General features: G+C 41.5%; 1 protein-coding gene across 3 annotated transcripts in view; it reads left to right on the forward strand.

The window, feature by feature from the left end:
* Positions 1 to 15,101, forward strand: part of fgd5a (FYVE, RhoGEF and PH domain containing 5a) — a 30,434-nt gene extending 15,333 nt beyond the window's left edge. For 2 of the 3 annotated variants that reach the window (XM_032513669.1, XM_032513670.1), the window contains 15 exons: positions 452 to 608; positions 5,756 to 5,846; positions 6,430 to 6,480; positions 6,658 to 6,716; positions 7,426 to 7,497; positions 7,671 to 7,739; positions 9,771 to 9,854; positions 9,964 to 10,043; positions 10,185 to 10,281; positions 10,481 to 10,618; positions 10,926 to 11,028; positions 11,145 to 11,281; positions 12,678 to 12,806; positions 13,144 to 13,298; positions 14,544 to 15,101. In XM_032513669.1, the coding sequence (XP_032369560.1) occupies positions 452 to 608; positions 5,756 to 5,846; positions 6,430 to 6,480; positions 6,658 to 6,716; positions 7,426 to 7,497; positions 7,671 to 7,739; positions 9,771 to 9,854; positions 9,964 to 10,043; positions 10,185 to 10,281; positions 10,481 to 10,618; positions 10,926 to 11,028; positions 11,145 to 11,281; positions 12,678 to 12,806; positions 13,144 to 13,298; positions 14,544 to 14,580 (1,459 nt within the window). In that variant the 3' untranslated portion in view covers positions 14,581 to 15,101. The remainder of the gene's footprint in view (positions 1 to 451; positions 609 to 5,755; positions 5,847 to 6,429; positions 6,481 to 6,657; positions 6,717 to 7,425; positions 7,498 to 7,670; positions 7,740 to 9,770; positions 9,855 to 9,963; positions 10,044 to 10,184; positions 10,282 to 10,480; positions 10,619 to 10,925; positions 11,029 to 11,144; positions 11,282 to 12,677; positions 12,807 to 13,143; positions 13,299 to 14,543) is intronic. The other variant, XM_032513671.1, reaches the window with a different exon arrangement.
* Positions 15,102 to 18,048: the final 2,947 nt, after the last annotated feature.

The raw sequence follows: 18,048 nt of genomic DNA on the forward strand, positions 1-18,048 counted from the left end.
ATCTTCATAAGAGTGACATGACACTGTCATGAACGTGTCATAAACCTTTATGACATAACTCTTCTTTTAGTAAATGTCATTTGGTTTTTAAGTTATGGTTAGGGTTAGGGTTAATGTGCCATGACTGTGTCATGTCACTCTCATGTCGAAAACTTCAAAGTGTTCCCCGAGTTTCTAATTTGCACAATTTACAATTAACTCCAATTTTTATACATCGGTTTGTTGAAGGTTGTCAAACATCATTATGGAAAATGTGAGAAATGAGTAACGGAGGTAGATGTAGACTCGTGGAGGGAAAGTGGTTACAACAACAAAATAAGTTACAGATTCTTGGAATGCTCTGCATATCATACATCTTTGGATTTTTGCATTGATTTAAATCACAAATATTCACTGTGCATGAAATGAGTGAAGAGAATGTACTTCATCTCTGATTATCCTTTCTGTGTAGGGAGGAGAGCCAAAGGATAGTAGATGTGATTCTGTCACGTCGGGAGGACTTTGGGGTGTTTGAAACCTTTATCTCAGAGTATGATCGCAGCATGTCCCTACTGGAGGGGAGTTGCAGTGACAACCAGGCCTTCGCCAATATTGTCAAGACATTTGAGGTAAAACACTGAACAGTCAGACTAGAACATAAGCAGATGAACAGTTAGTCTTTTTTGTCTATTCCCATTTTTCCCTTGTGTTGTCATGGGTATTTTATTTTACTGAGCATACTGAATGTGGGTTTGGAGCACCGCTCAATACCAAAAGATCACCTCTGTATAGTGGAACTGGGAGAAGTATTTTGACAGTCACATATTCAAATGTCGGGTTCAGTTTCTCTGTTTGTGGAGGGAAAGTGAAGCCTTGTGGATGTTCCCAGGGCGCAGAGATCCAACCTGGTATTTCTCCTGGCACTCACTCAGCGGCTCTCAACTTAGATTTTGTCATTTTGCTTCCACAGGGAGAAAATGGCCTTTCTAAAACTCCCTCTATCCCACTCCTCTCCATGGGACTGACCTTTCCACTGTCATGCTCGCATATTTTATACCCAGTCAACACCAAATACTCATTTTTTTGTCCAGCATTGATCTCTTCATCCTTTTTACTCCCTAGAGAGCACGGAAGTGGGATTTGGGTGACAGGATTGAAATTCATTTAAAAAAATCTCATTCTAAAGCTGTCACAGTGGTCCACAGATTGTGTGTCTGGTCCACTTAAGCAACACTTTATCCTTATGTTGAATATGAATGGGTATAGTCCAAGCTGGTAACAATACAATTGATTATTTTTTAACTAAAAGACAGTTTATTAACAAAGCCTATAGATAAGACCACAGAGATACAGCAATAGATTTCTAATTTTGATGTGGCGGTGTCCTGGTCTATAGAATTGATTTACAATTTACTGAGATAAAACTGCTGTGTAGCAGCACCCAGGTCACCCTGAATAAGGAAATAGACAAGCCTTTCCTGGCCTTCTATTTATGTTAAACTTTGGGTTTCACAAAGCTTCTTACTCAACTCAGCACCTTTCCCCCCAAATGTACGCATTACCAGTTGCTGTACTCTGATTCACTGTGAGTGGCTGACACAACGGTTTTAGGCATTTCAAGTTTGATAAGAAAAGTGAACGGAAAAGGCACCAACTGTCTCCGCTCATGAATATTCAGAAGCAGCTGCCCCTTCCCAGCTAAAATTTGGCACTGCCAGACTGTAGTGGAGCTAATGTAAATAGAAGGGAGGGGAGGTGAGAGTGACACTTAATCATCACACCAACCTTAAGTATCTTACACATACCTGGTCTGCGTCAGCCCTCGATAACCTTGACCAAAGTCAATATTGTGCCACTTCATTTTGGCCTCATGAAGTTAATATTAGTTAATTTCTCATATCACAAACCACAAATTGCTCTCTGGAGTAGCCATAACATGATTCATTTGCAAAGAAAGATAAATGTTTGCAATGATATCATCTAAGGATACAAGTAGATTTCTACTATGCAGAAAGATGGCTCGGAATATCCCACTCCCCATTTGTGTCCATGTGAAAACTGTGCTTCGTCTTACACCCGTTAAAATGAACACCCAGGGGCATGTTCAATAACCTTTTCTCAGTCCACTGGCAGATACACCACACCTGCCACTGCATATACACACTGTATTTTGTATTTAAATGTCCCATATTGCATATAAGCCTATCATCTGAGGTCAGTCCTCCTCCCACCCCCACACCATGTGTGTATGTTTGTGTGTGTGTGTGTGTGTGTGTGTGTGTGTGTGTGTGTGTGTGTGTGTGTGTGTGTGTGTGGTGTGTGTGTGTCTGTGTGTGTGTCTGTGTGTGTGTCTGTGTGTGTGTCTGTGTGTGTGTGTGTCTGTGTGTGTGATGGATGCTACACTGAATCAGAGCATTGCCTTGGGAATTGCAAGGTTTGTGTGACCCCACTATAATGAAGGAGAAGGAGGGCCGAGGGAGAGCAAGGATCGTGCAGGTCACTGGACACACTATACGTACTACTGAGAGGAACAACAGTCATTTATCTGTTGGCTGTGTGACGCTTCACACGTTATTATACTCCATAGGAGTGGAAATACTGATTAGAATGTTTTCATTAACTGCTTGCAGCTATCCTTCTGATTTTAACAATGCACATTCTTTATCAATCGCTGACATTTTATTCTCTTTCTTTGTTTAAGATTTGTAAACCCTTACGTCCATCAACACATCTCTTTCTTCTCCACTTCTCTTCATGCTCCTCAGCCTTTTCTGTTGTTGCAAGAAGCCAGCAGTATAAGTGGTAGTAATTTCATTGTGGATGTGGTGATGACAGTGATGAAGTAGCCACAGACCCTGATCAGATCAGAGCGAGACCCTCACAGGATTAAAGCCTCCTCTCCACAGCCACTTGCTTGTTTACCACGCCATCTATAAACATTGGTCTGTGCAGTGTGTATGCGTGTTGGTGTGGTGTGTGTGTGTGTGTGTGTGTGTGGTGTGTGTGTGTGTGGTGTGTGTGTGTGCGTGTGTCCTTTGTATGGGAGTGTTTGTGTTGTTGTTCAGCACTGGTGTCGGCTTGTTTCGTGGGGGGGTGTCCATTCCAAATTGTGTGGATCATGTGAAACTAGTTTTATGATATCTCTTTCCAAAGCACATCTGCTTTGATTTATATCCATGCAATGGCCCCTGTTTCTGTAAAGCATGTGTGTGTGTTTTCTCTGGCGCAAGAAGCCCAGGAGGAGAGGAGGAGAATGTGCAGCAGGTGGACGGAGAGCGATAGAGGGAGAGAGCGATGGAGTGAATTCCTTGTAAAGGCAGCTGGGCAATGAGGCAGACAGAAGCTAATTAGAGAAGCGGCCTCCTTTACAACTCCCCAATTAGATCAGTTGTGTGTGTGCTGGCAGCAAATCAGCTGTGCCATGACAGAGTATGAAAAGTGTGTTTGTTTGTCCGTCCGTGCATGTGGTTATCTCCCAGCACGAGGCATCACACTTTCCTCTTCCATTTGGCTCGCTCACCCAAACAAACCACACGCTAATTACCATCTCTGGAAAGCCACTTTCTCTGAACAAGTGTCAATTGGGTGACAATTTACAAGCGACACTTGAGAAGAGCGGATGTTCTGGAGCCAAGTAGGTTTGTAGTAATGAAGAACTGTTCATTAATGCACTTGATGCATCATCCAGTGATCAGAAGAGAGGAGAAAAGGGAGGAGAGGGAGACAGAAATATGAAAGAAACTCAAAAAGAGGTTGTTGCTGAGGACCTAAGTTAGGGAGAAAAGGATTAGACAAAAAAGGTAAAGTAAAGGAAACTAAAAAAGGAAGTGATCTATGAAGGCCTCCTCATTATTTATACTTATATATACTTATGTTATATGTTATACTTTTTACTTTCTCCTCATTGGCACCAAATCCACTTTATCCAAAACCCAGTTTTTCTCTCACTATTGATAACTACTCTGTTTCACCCTCCCCCAAGGTTAAGTGTCTGGGTGTCATCCTTGACAGCACACAATCCTTTCAACCCCACATCAATAACATTACCCGGTCTGCCTACTTCCACCTACGAAACATCAATCGCCTCCCCCCCCTCCCTCACTTACCCCCACACTGCCACCATCCTTGTTCATAGTCTTGTCACTTCCCCTCTGGATTACTGTAACTCTCTCCTCTTTGTCTCCCTCTCAAATCTCTCCATAAACTTCTACTGGTCCAGAATTCAGCTGCCCGCATTATAAGTCAAACCCCCTCCATCCACTACATCACTCCTGTCCTCCAACAGCTCCACTGGCTCTCGGTCCCGTTCCGTATCCAATTCAAAGTCCTCCTGTTTGCATTCAAGGCCATCCACAACCTCGCACCCCCCCCCCCCCCCCCCCATATTTGTCTGATCTCCTCCAGCGTTCCACTCCCTCCCGCTCCGTCAGATCTTCTTCATCCATACACCTTTATGTCCCCTCCGACTGTTTCATCACCATGGGGAGCAGAGGATTCAGCCAATCTGCTCCCCATCTCTGGACTTCATTACCATCCCAACTCAGAAACACATTGATTCCCCCAATTCAAATTACAACTCAAAACACATCCATTTAAAACTGCCTTTTCCACTTAAATATCTATTGCTATGCCCTTTTCTGTTGTTGTTATTGTTGTATTCTATTTTTTTGCTGTTTTTAAAATTATGTATCCCTGTATGGTGTCCTTGAGTGCCAAGAAAGGCGCCTTTAAGTAAAAAGTGTTGTTATTATTATTACTATTATTATTATTACTACTCCTGCACTCCACATTGTGGTAATGAAGACAAAGAGTGGTGTGTTTAACTACCATCCCATCCCTTCCCGTTTACAGGCCAAATTAGTGTTATCTCATCACCAGCCAAAGGCCTGTGTGTGTGTATCTGCTTGTGTGTTGCATCAATAATTTATGGTATGTGTTTGTGAATGGTGTCTGAGATGAGCTCAGTGTGTGTCTGCGTGGGTTTGTGTGTGTGTGTGTGTGTGTGTGTGTGTGTGTGTGTGTGTGTGTGTGTGTGCAGTGTAAATAAGATGAAGATGCTGTTTCCTGCAGGGTGCTATCTGTGCCTCTCTATGAAGGATAGGACTTCATTGGATTAGAAAAGACTGTGTGTGTGTGTGTGTGTGTGTGTGTGTGTGTGTGTGTGTGTGTGTGTGTGTGTGTGTGTGTGTGTGTGTGTGTGTGTGTGTGCGCGTGCGTGTGTGTGTGTTTGTGTGTGTGTGCATACGTGTGTGTGCGCCCAGTCCCTTGATGCTACCTCCACCGCTCAGGGCATAAATACCTGTCAGAGACAATTAGATCCTGATTGATTTTCTAAAGCTCTCTTTGATTGTGCCAATTTCTGTCCCCTTTCACCTACAAATGACTACTCTGAGAAAAAGAATGGGAGTTGTTCAGGTTTTTTGTGTGCTCGAAAAACGCGTGAAGGTCAGCCAGTCCGATAGTGTCCCCACAATCACTTGTGAGCAGCATAGAGGTTACCTTCATAAAGCTATGGTTTTTCTGGGTGCATTTCAGGGATGCCCTTTGATGGGACAATGCATTAAAACAGATTTTAATTCCAATATTATTTGAGAGAAATTAACAGATATCAGTGGTGTATTCAGTTAACAATTTAATAACTGAACACTAAAAATTATCTTTTTTATATAAGATGCAATGTGTCAAGTTTAAAACATCTTTTATCTGTCAAACATTTTTGTAACCCATGTTAAGTTGTGATATCTATATTTACCGCTTTTAAAAAATGTGTGTGTAGAGAAGAAGCCCAGAAGAAGCTGAAGTCCCACTGAAACACCAGCTGCTGCAGGTTATAGCGAGAGTCCTTCAATATCGAATGCTACTCACAGGTAACACAAAAACACACGCACAAACTATAGTAATCTTTAAAGCAAGCCCATGTAATTGCTCAATAGTGGCAATTGAGGCAAGTATTAGCCATAGACAGCAATAATTGCTATAACTCAGGGTAACAGTGGCACATGTAGAGAAGAGTCGGCTATATGAATCATGATTTTCATGAATTTATCAAGAATTTAAGTTTTCACATATATGTGGAAGAATGTCAAGCATATGTTATTTCTGTCTTTTAAAAACTATGTACTTGTAGAGAAGACAGTAATGATGTACGTGCAGTTTAGTGTCCCAAATTCCTCGAAACGTTACCCCATTTGTACAGGTCCTATCCCCTGACCAATCAGCTAGCCTAACCCTATCCACTCGAGGTCAAATGCCTAACCCCAACCATCAGTGGGACTTGGTGTGGCCTTAGTGGAATTTGGGATACTAAATTGCACACAAACATACAGGAGTATTAGCGTGACGTTGTGGATTAGCCTGATGTAGCCTGTACTTTACAGGCAGTTAAAAATTGTCACACTTTTTCTTAGTAAGCTTGATATCATATCTTGACTATTTTTCTGTCTTCTCCAGATTACCTGAACAACCTCTCTCCTGATTCTAAAGAATACGAGGACACACAAGGTAAACTGACTGAATTGAGCCCCATAAAAACCAAGTTATTTTAAGTAGTCAAAGACATACTGACACTGCAGCTGCTCTACATGTATCAGGCCTTATTTGTTGAGTCACAGTCACTGTGTGTTTCTTAATTGAATTGGGTTGCAAATCTCCCTCTTTCTTTCTCTGTTTGTGTTGCAGCTGCTTTGGTGATGGTGTCCAACGTGGCAGACCAGGCCAATGACAATCTAAAACAGGGGGTGAGTTTACTCTGGAAACACTCCATGTGGTTATAACATTCAGACTGTTTAGCTCCTTTTGAGTTTGATATATTCACAGCCCAGCGTGCTGATATTGAGGCACTTTCTATTCTGCTTGGCAATGAAAGAGCAATTTTCGGATGGAGATCAAGCGTGAAGAAGTTAGACAGTGGAGGTTTTCCTGTGTATTAATCCCTCTTCTAAATGACATGCTGGAGTGAAGGAGAGGTCTATCCCTCTTTAGTGCCGGCCTCTGCAGCTTGTTGATTAACACAAGGGGCGAGGAAAGACAATGTCATCATAAAGTCCCAGGTGTGGCATTACAAAGGAAGCATGTAAGGGTGGACATGACTTACGCTCCCCCTCAAAACATGAGCAATTAATGAAGATAATTTACAAACCCTCCCCCCACCCACTGTGTTTCTCTTCTCAAACTGTCAAGATCTCTTGTGCCTCCCTTTGGCTTGCCTCCTCTGTTTATCACACTTGCTTTTTTTTCTCCTCTATGCACATGCACCGACACACAAGCACAGGCTGACACAAGCTCTTCTATCTCTGCCCCCCCTATTCTGTTTTCAGTATCACATCTCGGTCCGCCTCCCTCCGTTTCATTCACGAACAAACAGGGACAGTTTCATTCTTTGTCTCCTCTTTTATCTATCACTGGATAATCTCTCTTCATCTCTACGCTCTCTCTCTGCTCCCCCAGGAGAACTTGCTGCGTCTGGTCCACATAGAGTACAGTGTGAAGGGCAAGAAGGACCTCTTGAAGCCCGGAAGGGTGAGCATTATGTGGCCAGTGTAACTGTCTCACAGCAACACATTGTCTGTTATGACATCAAAAGAACAGCATCTGAAGGCCTTCATAGGGTCTAAAAGATTAATGTAAGCAGCAATTGGACAGCCTACATGCCTTTTTTAATGTGTTTTCTCGTTTGTTGTTTCCTTTGGCAGATGTTTGTCAAAGAGGGCACACTCATGAAGGTCTCGAGGAAAAGCAGGCAGCCCCGACACCTGTTTCTGGTAAAAGACACATTATTAGAATGCATTAGCTAGATTTTTAAGCCTTTAAAATACAGTTTTCCCCTTCCGCAGTTGAGAATGGAACTTCAAGACTCCATGTCTGCATCATTTTGTACCCATTTCTCCAAGATCCAGCCTCACATGTTTCAAATCTTTGGAAACTTTGGCATCTCTACTAGAGTTTAAAATAAAGTTATGAGAGTTTGAACACAGTTTATATGCACACTATGAGGTTGTAATGACAAAGGGGTTGTTACATGTTTGATTTGCTATATAGAAAACACCTGCCGTATACATGAAAATATTGGAGAATGTTGGGTGGAGATTGATCTGCGAGGTAAGTGAGGTTGGGAGAGGGCACGAGGCCAAGGCTGTTAGACCTCCACTTGGCACCACACCCATCCAAAAAGGGCCTCCCTCTCCGCCTTTCTCATCTCCTCCCCTCTCAGGACTTGTTTTCCAGGGCCCCACTTCCTTACAGGATGTTTGGTGTGGGTCACTGGATGCTGGCTTCCTGTGTATTGGGAGGGGACTGACAGCAAAGTGAAGGCCAGACACCCTGTAGAATGCAGGGAGGAGGAGGTGGCGGAGGAGGCGTGGTGGTGCTACACAAACACACAACGTGAAATAGAGAAGCCCACTCTATTGTTCCATGTGCAGTCAGTGCTGTCTCGTGTTTTGAATTATGCTTGAGCTACATATCCGCAGGAGAAGCATTTATGATTTTGACTTAGTTGATCGGATCGGAACATAACGTGAAGATATGGATTGATGATTTTTCTATCTTTATCTTCATTTTGCTCTACTCCATCATTCCCCCAATCTCTCTAAAAAGAATGCAGTTGAGCAATGGCTGAAAAGGGTTGGTGGTTGATACTTGTAGGCTATTAGGGTTAAATAGCCATTCACTCCCTTGAAGTTGACGGCTTCAGTGGGTCAGGTGTTATTAATGGGCTTTTAAGAAAAGAGAATCCAAACAACAGTGAAGATGAAAACCATCACTCACCGCAGAGACACAGAGAAGCTGCAACCATGTCACAAGGGCTCAAAGAAGAAAGAGAAATGGGGTGAATGAGTGAGGGAAGGGATTAGAAGGAGGATGGAGATGTAGAAAACTGGAAGAGGGAAGATAGTATGAGTGAAAGAGGCAGGTGAATGAGGTGAAGGGTCACTGGATGAGATGAAATGCCACTGTTGAAAAACTAAATGTCCCTAGGTGCCAAGGGGTCAAGTAGGAACATATTGCATCTCATCTAGGAAAGTCGTTTGTAAAGTCTGTTAAGATGGCACTTGGTTGGGTTTCTGTGGAAGGAGTCTTTGAGTAAATGAGCTGCACAGGGTGGAGCAGACAATCTGTTGTGGCTGCAGCCCAGAGGTCGGAGGTTGGGCTTGGGGCTTGGCTTTCGTGCACTGTTTTGTCTCCAGCCTGTCAAGCCAGTGAACCCGTAACTTCTACTGTTGGTGTTGTTGTTGTTGTGGTTCCACCCAGTTTTGGTTCCTAGTGTAGCATGAGAAGGCTGGAAAGGCGAGGGGAGGCCTGGAGCCCGGAGCAGGGTGGAGAATTCCTGGATGCTGCCTTTATGGCCCCTGCGGATGTTTAGAGCACACATTAGGTGTGACCAATGATGTCATCTCTTTTGTCTGGGAAGAAATGAAATACCTCTCATAACACAATGGACTTCTCTTTGTGTTTAGGGGATCACAATATTTTTGGTCTGAAAAGCAAATAAACACTTTTAATGCCTTATTTTGTTGTTTGAATACATGAGAATTTTGTGCTGAGGGGTTGCACAAGTGTGTGAACACTGTGAAAGGAAACATGATTTAAGTAGTTAAGCTCAGGAAGTTGCCTTCAAGAAAGAAAGAATAAACATGGAGGTGTGTGCTGCAAGTTTTTGCTATTTCTGTCAAGGTAACACCACCACCTTTTGGTAATTAGGGGGTATTACTTCCTGAATAAGTTTAACATTCCCAAAAAGGGAAATCTAACATGCTATACCTCTTCTTTCCTCTTTCTGTGTTCTTTATCAGATGAATGACATAATGCTGTACACCTACCCTCAGCAGGATGGAAAATACAGGCTTAAGAACACACTTTCTCTCTCTGGGATGAAGGTACATTAACATTTTTATTCTCCGACAATCTTCTCTGACAATCTCCAACTTTATCACTGTACACTATGGCTGAACTGTGATGTGTTTTGCCCCTCATACACACACACAGGTGAACAAACCTGTCTTAGACAACGTGTTGAACTGCCTTAGGATTGAGGTGTCTGACATCACTATTACACTCTCAGCCAGGTGAGCATCTGACATCAATGTGTGAATTTGAAAACTTGCCCAAGACTCCTTATCTCCTGGAATTAAAAACAACTCTATACGTCAAGTATAAAGCCTTTCAGCAGAATCAGCTGTAATTGTTTGTCTTCCTTCTGTGAACAGTTCAGTTGGAGAGAGGGAGGACTGGTTCCACACATTGAGTCGAGCCATAGCAGACCATGCTGCAGGACTCTGTACGTTTGGTGGTCCCTGCAGTGAGGTAATGAAACTAAAGGCTCTTTGATAAAGTTAGAGCTATTTTTCATCTGGGTTGTATCACAAAATGTTGCTACTGAAAAGAATCTGTTATATTCAATTAACTAAGACTTATTAGGTGTGTTTTACAGACAGTAACATCTGTTTATAAAATCTCAACATCATTCTCACCTCGTCTAATGTCACCACGTATGTGTCCACAGGCCCGTGAGAAATTGTGGATGGCCCTGGGTGAGGCTGCTCCTGTACTGGTGCCAGTTTCTCATGTGATGATGTGCATGAATTGTACCTCTGACTTTAGCCTCACACTGAGACGACACCACTGCAACGCCTGTGGCAAGGTCAGACACACAGAATTGCAAAAATGTTGTCAATCGTTGATGTTGACTAGGTTCATTATTTAATCTACATAAATTATCAAATGAAAGAGTAATAATGTCACCAAACAAGTGACATGCTTTAAATAAACATTTTTATTTATGTATCATTTTTGATTCCATGAGAGTATTTATTAATGTTGCAAATGGTCACCTCAACTTTTGGTTCAAATATCGAGTATCCGAAGGTCAAAGATAGCCCTTTTATGTAATATGTAAATCTATGTCTATGTGTGGTATGTAAATCTTTGTGTCCTGTCTCTCTGAGCAGGTGGTGTGTCGTGCTTGTTCCAGGAACAGATACCCACTGAAGTACCTCAAAGACAGGGTTGCCAAAGTGTGTGACCACTGCTATGCCGAGCTCAGGAAAAAAGGTAAATCTCTGATTTCTGTATTGTGTCTCACTGTTGGGGGAGTACAGCGGAAAGAAAAAATATCTTGGTGTGATGCTTCCTGTCTGATATGGTATTAATTGTGTTTTTGTCTGTAGGTGCCAGCGTGTCGGGGGCATGCGGTAACTCCAGCCCTCGGACTCACCGGGCCAGCCGTCCCCTCTCTGCTGTCTTCCAGAGCCTGCAGCCCCCGAGTTTGTGGAAGAGCAGGAAGAGCACCTCTCCACTCAACCAGGTGGACTACAATTGGCATCTGTACCTCTTTTCATTTCATGCATTACATGCATTTGCATTTGACAAGACTCAAAATAGGGCATCTTTCAATCACAACAAGACAAATTTTACTAACTCTAAATCCATTTCTCAGTGTAAATATGATTATGATGGACATTTAGTGAGGCTAAAGATGCTTTCATTTGTTTTACTGTTTTTTTTTTTATGAAAACCAGCTCACTTTCAACGTGTAGTGTCACAGTAGGCATTCTACTTATTGTTCAATAAGTAAAGAGTGTTCCCTGACAATGAATCAAACACTGGCCACAGTGGTGAGAGCACCAAATCTAAACCACCAGGGAGCTGTGACACATGTGTCAAGCTTGTGAACTCGAATGTCTGGCATGTATGACAACTGATACACTGCAGAAGCTGGTGTATAATGCAAAACAGCTGCAAGTAGGGTTCACCATCTACCTCTCTACCCTTCATTCCTATCTTCAGGGGTTGGACAAAATAACAGGAATGGAATGCCTAAATGTAATGCATAAAACTAGATTTGGTATCCTTATTGTCAATTCTTGTTGAAACTGTTTGTGACCTTGTTGCACTGCGTTACCTTATATTGCCAAAGGTTCAGGTTATACTATCCCAGTTCTTCTCAACGGGGGTAATACAGCCTCCTAGGGGGCATTCAAAGGAGGACAGGGGGCGCTGGAAGCAATATTTTGGAAAGGGGCGCGTTGAGGTACCCTTGCGGGCATTTGTTTTAGGCCGAGTTGATACCAAAGATTCTCAACAATACAAGTTTACACTTTAAAACATTAAAACCTACCAGTTTAGGACACTGCGACTGAACAGGTGGTGTTTTGTTTCTCTTCTCCTCTATAGTGTTTTGGTCAGCTTTGTGTGGCGCAGCTCCGTGCTGCCTTCATGATAACAGGACGTCAGAGTATCATCTTATATGTAGGGCAGCATTATAAATTGGTCTTGTTGTGAATGTTAAAGTCTTCATTAAACATATTCAACATAATTTAACATTAAAATAATTTAACATTAACATTATTATTTATTACTGACTTATATTATTTAGTAAGTCTTTATTTATTAAGTCTGTTAACATGGCCGTCAAACTCTTTCATTCGATTATATGATTTTTGATGACAATAGTGACAACAATAATAGGCCTAATAACAACAATAATACTTATCCTAACAATAATCAGGCCTTATCATTCATTTTCAGGGCAAGTAGCCCACATCTTAGTGATAGGGGGGATCGGTAAGGGACCTGGAAAATGGATAGGGGGGAGCTGGCCCAACAAAAAGTTGAGAACGACTGTACTATCCAGTCCCTCTATCTGTGTATCTGCATTAATGTAGGATGATGTGTATCTAATGTGTCATGCATTTCATCAGGTGTCACTTACTGTGGAGGGCTCCACCATGAGCGGCAGCCTGCAGCGCCGGAAGAAGAGCAAGAGGAAGTGGAAGCGACTATGGTTCCTCCTCAAAGACAAGGTGCTCTACACCTTCACAGCCTGTGAGGTGAGGGGGCACAGAGTCTCCCACACCACCCCAAAAACATTTGCACACTCTCATTATCACTTAATCACAGGGGCATTTCCTCACAACCTTTATCTATCCTTTTTCTTCTTCACATCTGAAACATTTCCTCCAGGGCAGATCACTTTATGAGACTAATGAAGGGATTCTCTGTGCTCTCTCTCTGTTTCTTTTGACAAGTGTGCATCTGAGTGTTGTACTGCTTTGTTCTTCTTGAAGCATGAAATTATTGTTATTTGCATTTTGCTGCTGACAGCAAGATAGGTGTTTTTAACTCATATGCCTGTGTTTAATGTCTTCACTCTGGTTCCTTCTTCAGGATAAAGTTGCTTCAGAGAGTCTACCTCTGCAGGGCTTCACCGTCAAGCTGACAGAGAGGCCAGAGGGGGATGAAAGCAGCGACGTGTTCCATCTATACCACAAGAAAACCCTTTACTACACATTCAGGGCTGATGATCCAAACACTGCTCGCAGGTCAGCACTGGTGCTTTGTTTATGTAGAAAGAGCTTTTTTTCTTGAGCGCCTAATCCTAACCACTAGACCACCAGGGAGCTGTGAGCACAGGGTTTCCTCATACTCCCATATGACCTGTACAACTCATAGAAGATTGTTGTCCTAAGTGGTAGTGAGAGTGCATTTGTTTATCCCTTCCAACTTAATCTGATCCGTACAAAAGGCACCAATTATCATAATAACTGTTGACAATGTATCTGCATCAGCTTGTTAGTTACTGTCATCTTAAAGGTGCAGTAAACAATGCTTTGCCAAGATTGTTGATGTTTGAACTCAACTGCCAAACAAATACATCCCTCCATCAGAATACTACATTTGTTAGTATTGCCATAGCGACGACTTCTGTTAGTGTCTCTGCGGACTAAACAAAATATAGCAGAGTCAATATTAGCTAGTTGATAAGCTACTGCTGTAAAGCCAACCAGTTGCAAGTAGCCATTAAAAACAATAGCAAACGGACGAGGATAAACTGACCTATCAAAAAGTGAAACAGCGAAGCTAACGTTATTACAAACTTGTCCATAATGACTAGAGCCTTCATCAGTTTTCATTCCTTTGCAATCACAGAGGTTTGTTTTGCACGTACACAGTCTGGGCTGTAGGAACACAGTTTTCTTTTCAGCGAACAGAAAAATAGAGAGCTAGATGACCGTGAGGAGATTTGCTGAATTTGACAAAAAAGTGTATTAACATCACTTACAAAACCTTATAGTACCATTATTATCTCAGGGTTTATCTTTGTAAAAAGTGTTAAGTGCATACCAATATATATATATTTTTTTACATATTTGCAGTAGCAAACAAGCAAATGTTATAAAAAAAGTACTAGCCAATAAGGGGCAGAATAGGGCGGGTTTTCATGTAATGTGGATGGGGATAAAAAGTCAATCAAACTACCAAAAATAACAGGCTGTGCTCCTGCTGATGACTGTGAAAGAGGTCATTTGGCATGTGGATTGGGAAATTTCCCAAAACTCTCTTTTACACCAAGTTTGCGCCATTGGTTGAGCTACTGCATGCCAACGGTAGGACACATGCCTATGGTTGCTAACCCCTGCTAAAATGCAACCAGTAGTATCCGTTTTTGTATAATAAAAGTAGTAGTCTGGCGACAGGCAATCTGAATCTGTCATTTAAAATCGGTGGAGTGGCCCTTTAAGTTTCCCATGAACCATTTGGTTAAACGTTTTTTTCTTGTGTTTCAGATGGGTCAATGCCATGGAGGAGGCTACTGTTTTATAGCACCTGCTCAGTTAAATGAACAGGCCCTGCTGTCTGTGACTGCTAGAACTCCTCCGTGGAGAACAACAAAGCTACCTGCTGCTTCTGAACTCAGACCATCAGTAAGAATTCATCACATCTGACCTGTTGTTGTGGAATATTGTGTGAAAATGTAGTCCCCAGGGGGATCTTAGACACGCCTGCCACCCAATGGTAGGAAGGTAAAAGTGGGGGATATAGTGGGACACTATATGGAAGGGAGCAGTGGAAACCTCTTGTTGGAGTATATTCTAACATATGAAGACACTATGGTTTCCAATGCGCTGATCCAGCCGAGTTCACAGAAGCCATCACCTTTTAGGTGCAGCTTGGATACATCAAATGCTTCATCCAAAAGAACATTTTAGTCCCTCTGTTTCACGTTTTTACAAGGACCCTCCCACATACAAAACAAGTTCTCCAAGTCAACTCTTTTTTTCTGTCTTACCTGAGGTTCCACAGGATTCCACTCTTTTTGTTCTGGAGGAGAACGTCACATCCTTCATTTTGGAATGTAGAACAGAATGCCTAATAGAATAGAATGCCTTTATTGTCATTATATACATGTGCAATACCTGTGCAATGAGATCGAAGCAACCCCTTTCCAGTGTCAACAAGATCCAAGAAACAATGATATGTGAGACAGCTACAGCCTGTGTTCTCACAAACAAACTTTGTTCCATATTGTAGTAGTATTTGCAGCTAGCAAAAGGGAAGTATTGCTCACCATTTTAGAGATATATTTGGTATTCCGAATATATATATTGAAATATACACTGCAGATATTGCAGTGCATTATAGGATTTGTTTGTGTAGAAAAAAAGTATGTTCTTAGTAACAGGTCATCTTAATCATCCCAGTGTGTGTACATTATAATTCTTGTGGAGCTTTACACAGTGTTGCTATTATGTTGAACCTACAAAGCTATGGAATGACCCTCAGCATGACAACCATTCAACGGTATTTATAATATCGAAAATACTTTGTATTTGAATCTGTAGGTTTGAAAAATCTTTTCTTGAAAAAGAAAAATGTCAGTTCTGAAGTGCTAATTGATTTCTTCCAGTCGAATGCAGTGCAATTTAAAATTGATGATGAATGTGCCCTTATATGAAATTGTACTCCTTGTCCGGTCTTTATATTATCAAAGTACTGTACTAAGGTCATGTCTCCGCAAGAGACCTTGAAAAACATTCACTTTTTATCTACTCTTATATACTATAACCTTCTAGTATTTTGAATCCTGTTTCAGCAAGTAAATAAGAATATACTATTGTGCATTTTATTAATGTCTTGTTCATGCTGTATATACACTGCTGAATAAAATCACACTTAAAACACTTGGACTTAATGGAAACGGCGGGGGGGGGGGGGGGGGGGGGGGGGGGGAGCCATTCATACTACCTAAAACTGCCAGTGTTAAGAGTCATCTGAGCCGCTCATGTCTGCAACAGTTTCACTCTCGTCACTACGTTCTTACATAATCTGGCATCCATAGTTTCTCTTTACCCAGCTCCCTTCCAAATGCAGCTGTACTACATGTAATTTTTCATGCGTCAAACTACATTCTTTCTAAAGCACACATTTGTTCATCACATACTGTTCAGCTTTTCTACCTGTTTCTTATGTGCCATACTTATACTGTTATTACGGATTGTATCTCCTGCATATAGTGCATTGTAAATGTTCATGTATATAGATACAATATACAAAAATAAACTCCTTCAAAACGTTCACTGTGTGTGCTTTTACAGTGCTGTGCTGCCAGATCTCACATATCTGTGTCTTTATCATATGTTACAAAACATAAACTGAGTGGAACATGAACACCTGTACAATGATACCCATTCCAATACAGTATCAGAAAGGTTTTCTTGCATAGTTTTTACAAATTTCTTTATTTGGTTTTAAGTACACAGTATTATTAATACGAAAATCAACATATTCCTGCTTGCAAAAAGAAAACAGATGTTAAGGGACCTAAGATTATGCCTGATCCAAATGTCGGGGGGGAGGCTTCCTTCCAATTTAACAGGATTAATCTTCTTGCTAGGAGGAAAGTACATTACACACACATAAAAATACATATTGATCAGCTGTTTTGTAGAGGGTTATCTTCAGGTTAAATACTAAAAAATAGCTGTAAGGGGGTTGGCTTTAAAAGATTTTTCCAAATATTTGAGTAGAAAGACTGAAAAACATAAATGTGTAATCTAATGTGGCTGGTGAGTGTCTGACATCTTGTACGGTAAATTTAAGGCCGCATTTTTATATACACAATTGCCTTTTATCATAAGTTTCTCATATTATTCTGCCATACTGTATTCTGTTTACTCAACCCCTATAACTAAATGTATATTAAAATAAATATTTTAGTACAAAAACACTGCACACTCAAAATGGCCATGTCTAACACAATCTCTGCAGCTATGAGCCTCACAAAAGCAGAACGTATTGACAGTTTGTCGCTACGCATTGTATTTGTTTGTAGAGGTGTTGGTGTTTATCCCCTGTAAGTGACAAATACTGGGATGATGCTGAAATAAGAACATACCCTACCTGTGTGTCCATTGTTCGTGTGTATTGGCAAACACTTCAGTTAAATTTCTCTTTCATCCAGCAGAGGGCAACAGTACATCATGCCAAACAAACTAATTTGAACTGTATCAGTAACATGCTGGTGACTGAAAACTTCAGAGTTCCAAATGCATTCTTCTGTTTGTCCACCAGTATATAATTGGTTTTGGGGGATATTTGCGTTTACATAGTTCAAAGAAGATGAATGAAGCGTAATTACAAAAGATTAGTTTTCACTTGCAGAACAAATTTTATAATATATAGTGCATGGTATGTACTAAACGTTCTGGCAGCTTTGTAGTTATCCTCAATAACGGACTTGAGGTGTCCGTATTGAAAACGAGAGAGAATGAAAGAGTGCAATGCTATTAGGAAGCAGTGTGACATGTAACATCTACCAGGCTTCAACTTTGTACTGCAGGCATATTTGGTCTTTTCCACACGCACGCACGCCCACACACACACACACACACACACACACACACACACACACTTAACACAGAAAAGCACAAGACAACATTTCAGTAGATTTTCTTATCATTACTTTGGCCTGGGAACTACTGTGTTTGTTAAGCCATTTCAGTGATACTGCATACCATTAATTTTCACTACACTGATTAACCCAGGGGAGGCACTCCAATTTTAGGTCAAAGTAAGGTGACATATTTCTGTTGCCCAGAGGATTTACACATCATTACGGCTAACTGTTGCCTTGTTGCTGATGTAATTCGTCCAAATATAAAACACACATTCCTATTCACAAATACCATAATGAGCCCTTCTTTTCTTTAGGCTTTTCACTTCCCGGCCCCGGCCAGACTGCTGGGTAACACGCACCATATCAGAGTTAAAGGGGCTCTAAGCGATGTCACG

The sequence above is a fragment of the Etheostoma spectabile genome, chromosome 4 (genome assembly GCF_008692095.1).
Source record: "Etheostoma spectabile isolate EspeVRDwgs_2016 chromosome 4, UIUC_Espe_1.0, whole genome shotgun sequence".
NCBI lineage: Eukaryota > Metazoa > Chordata > Actinopteri > Perciformes > Percidae > Etheostoma > Etheostoma spectabile.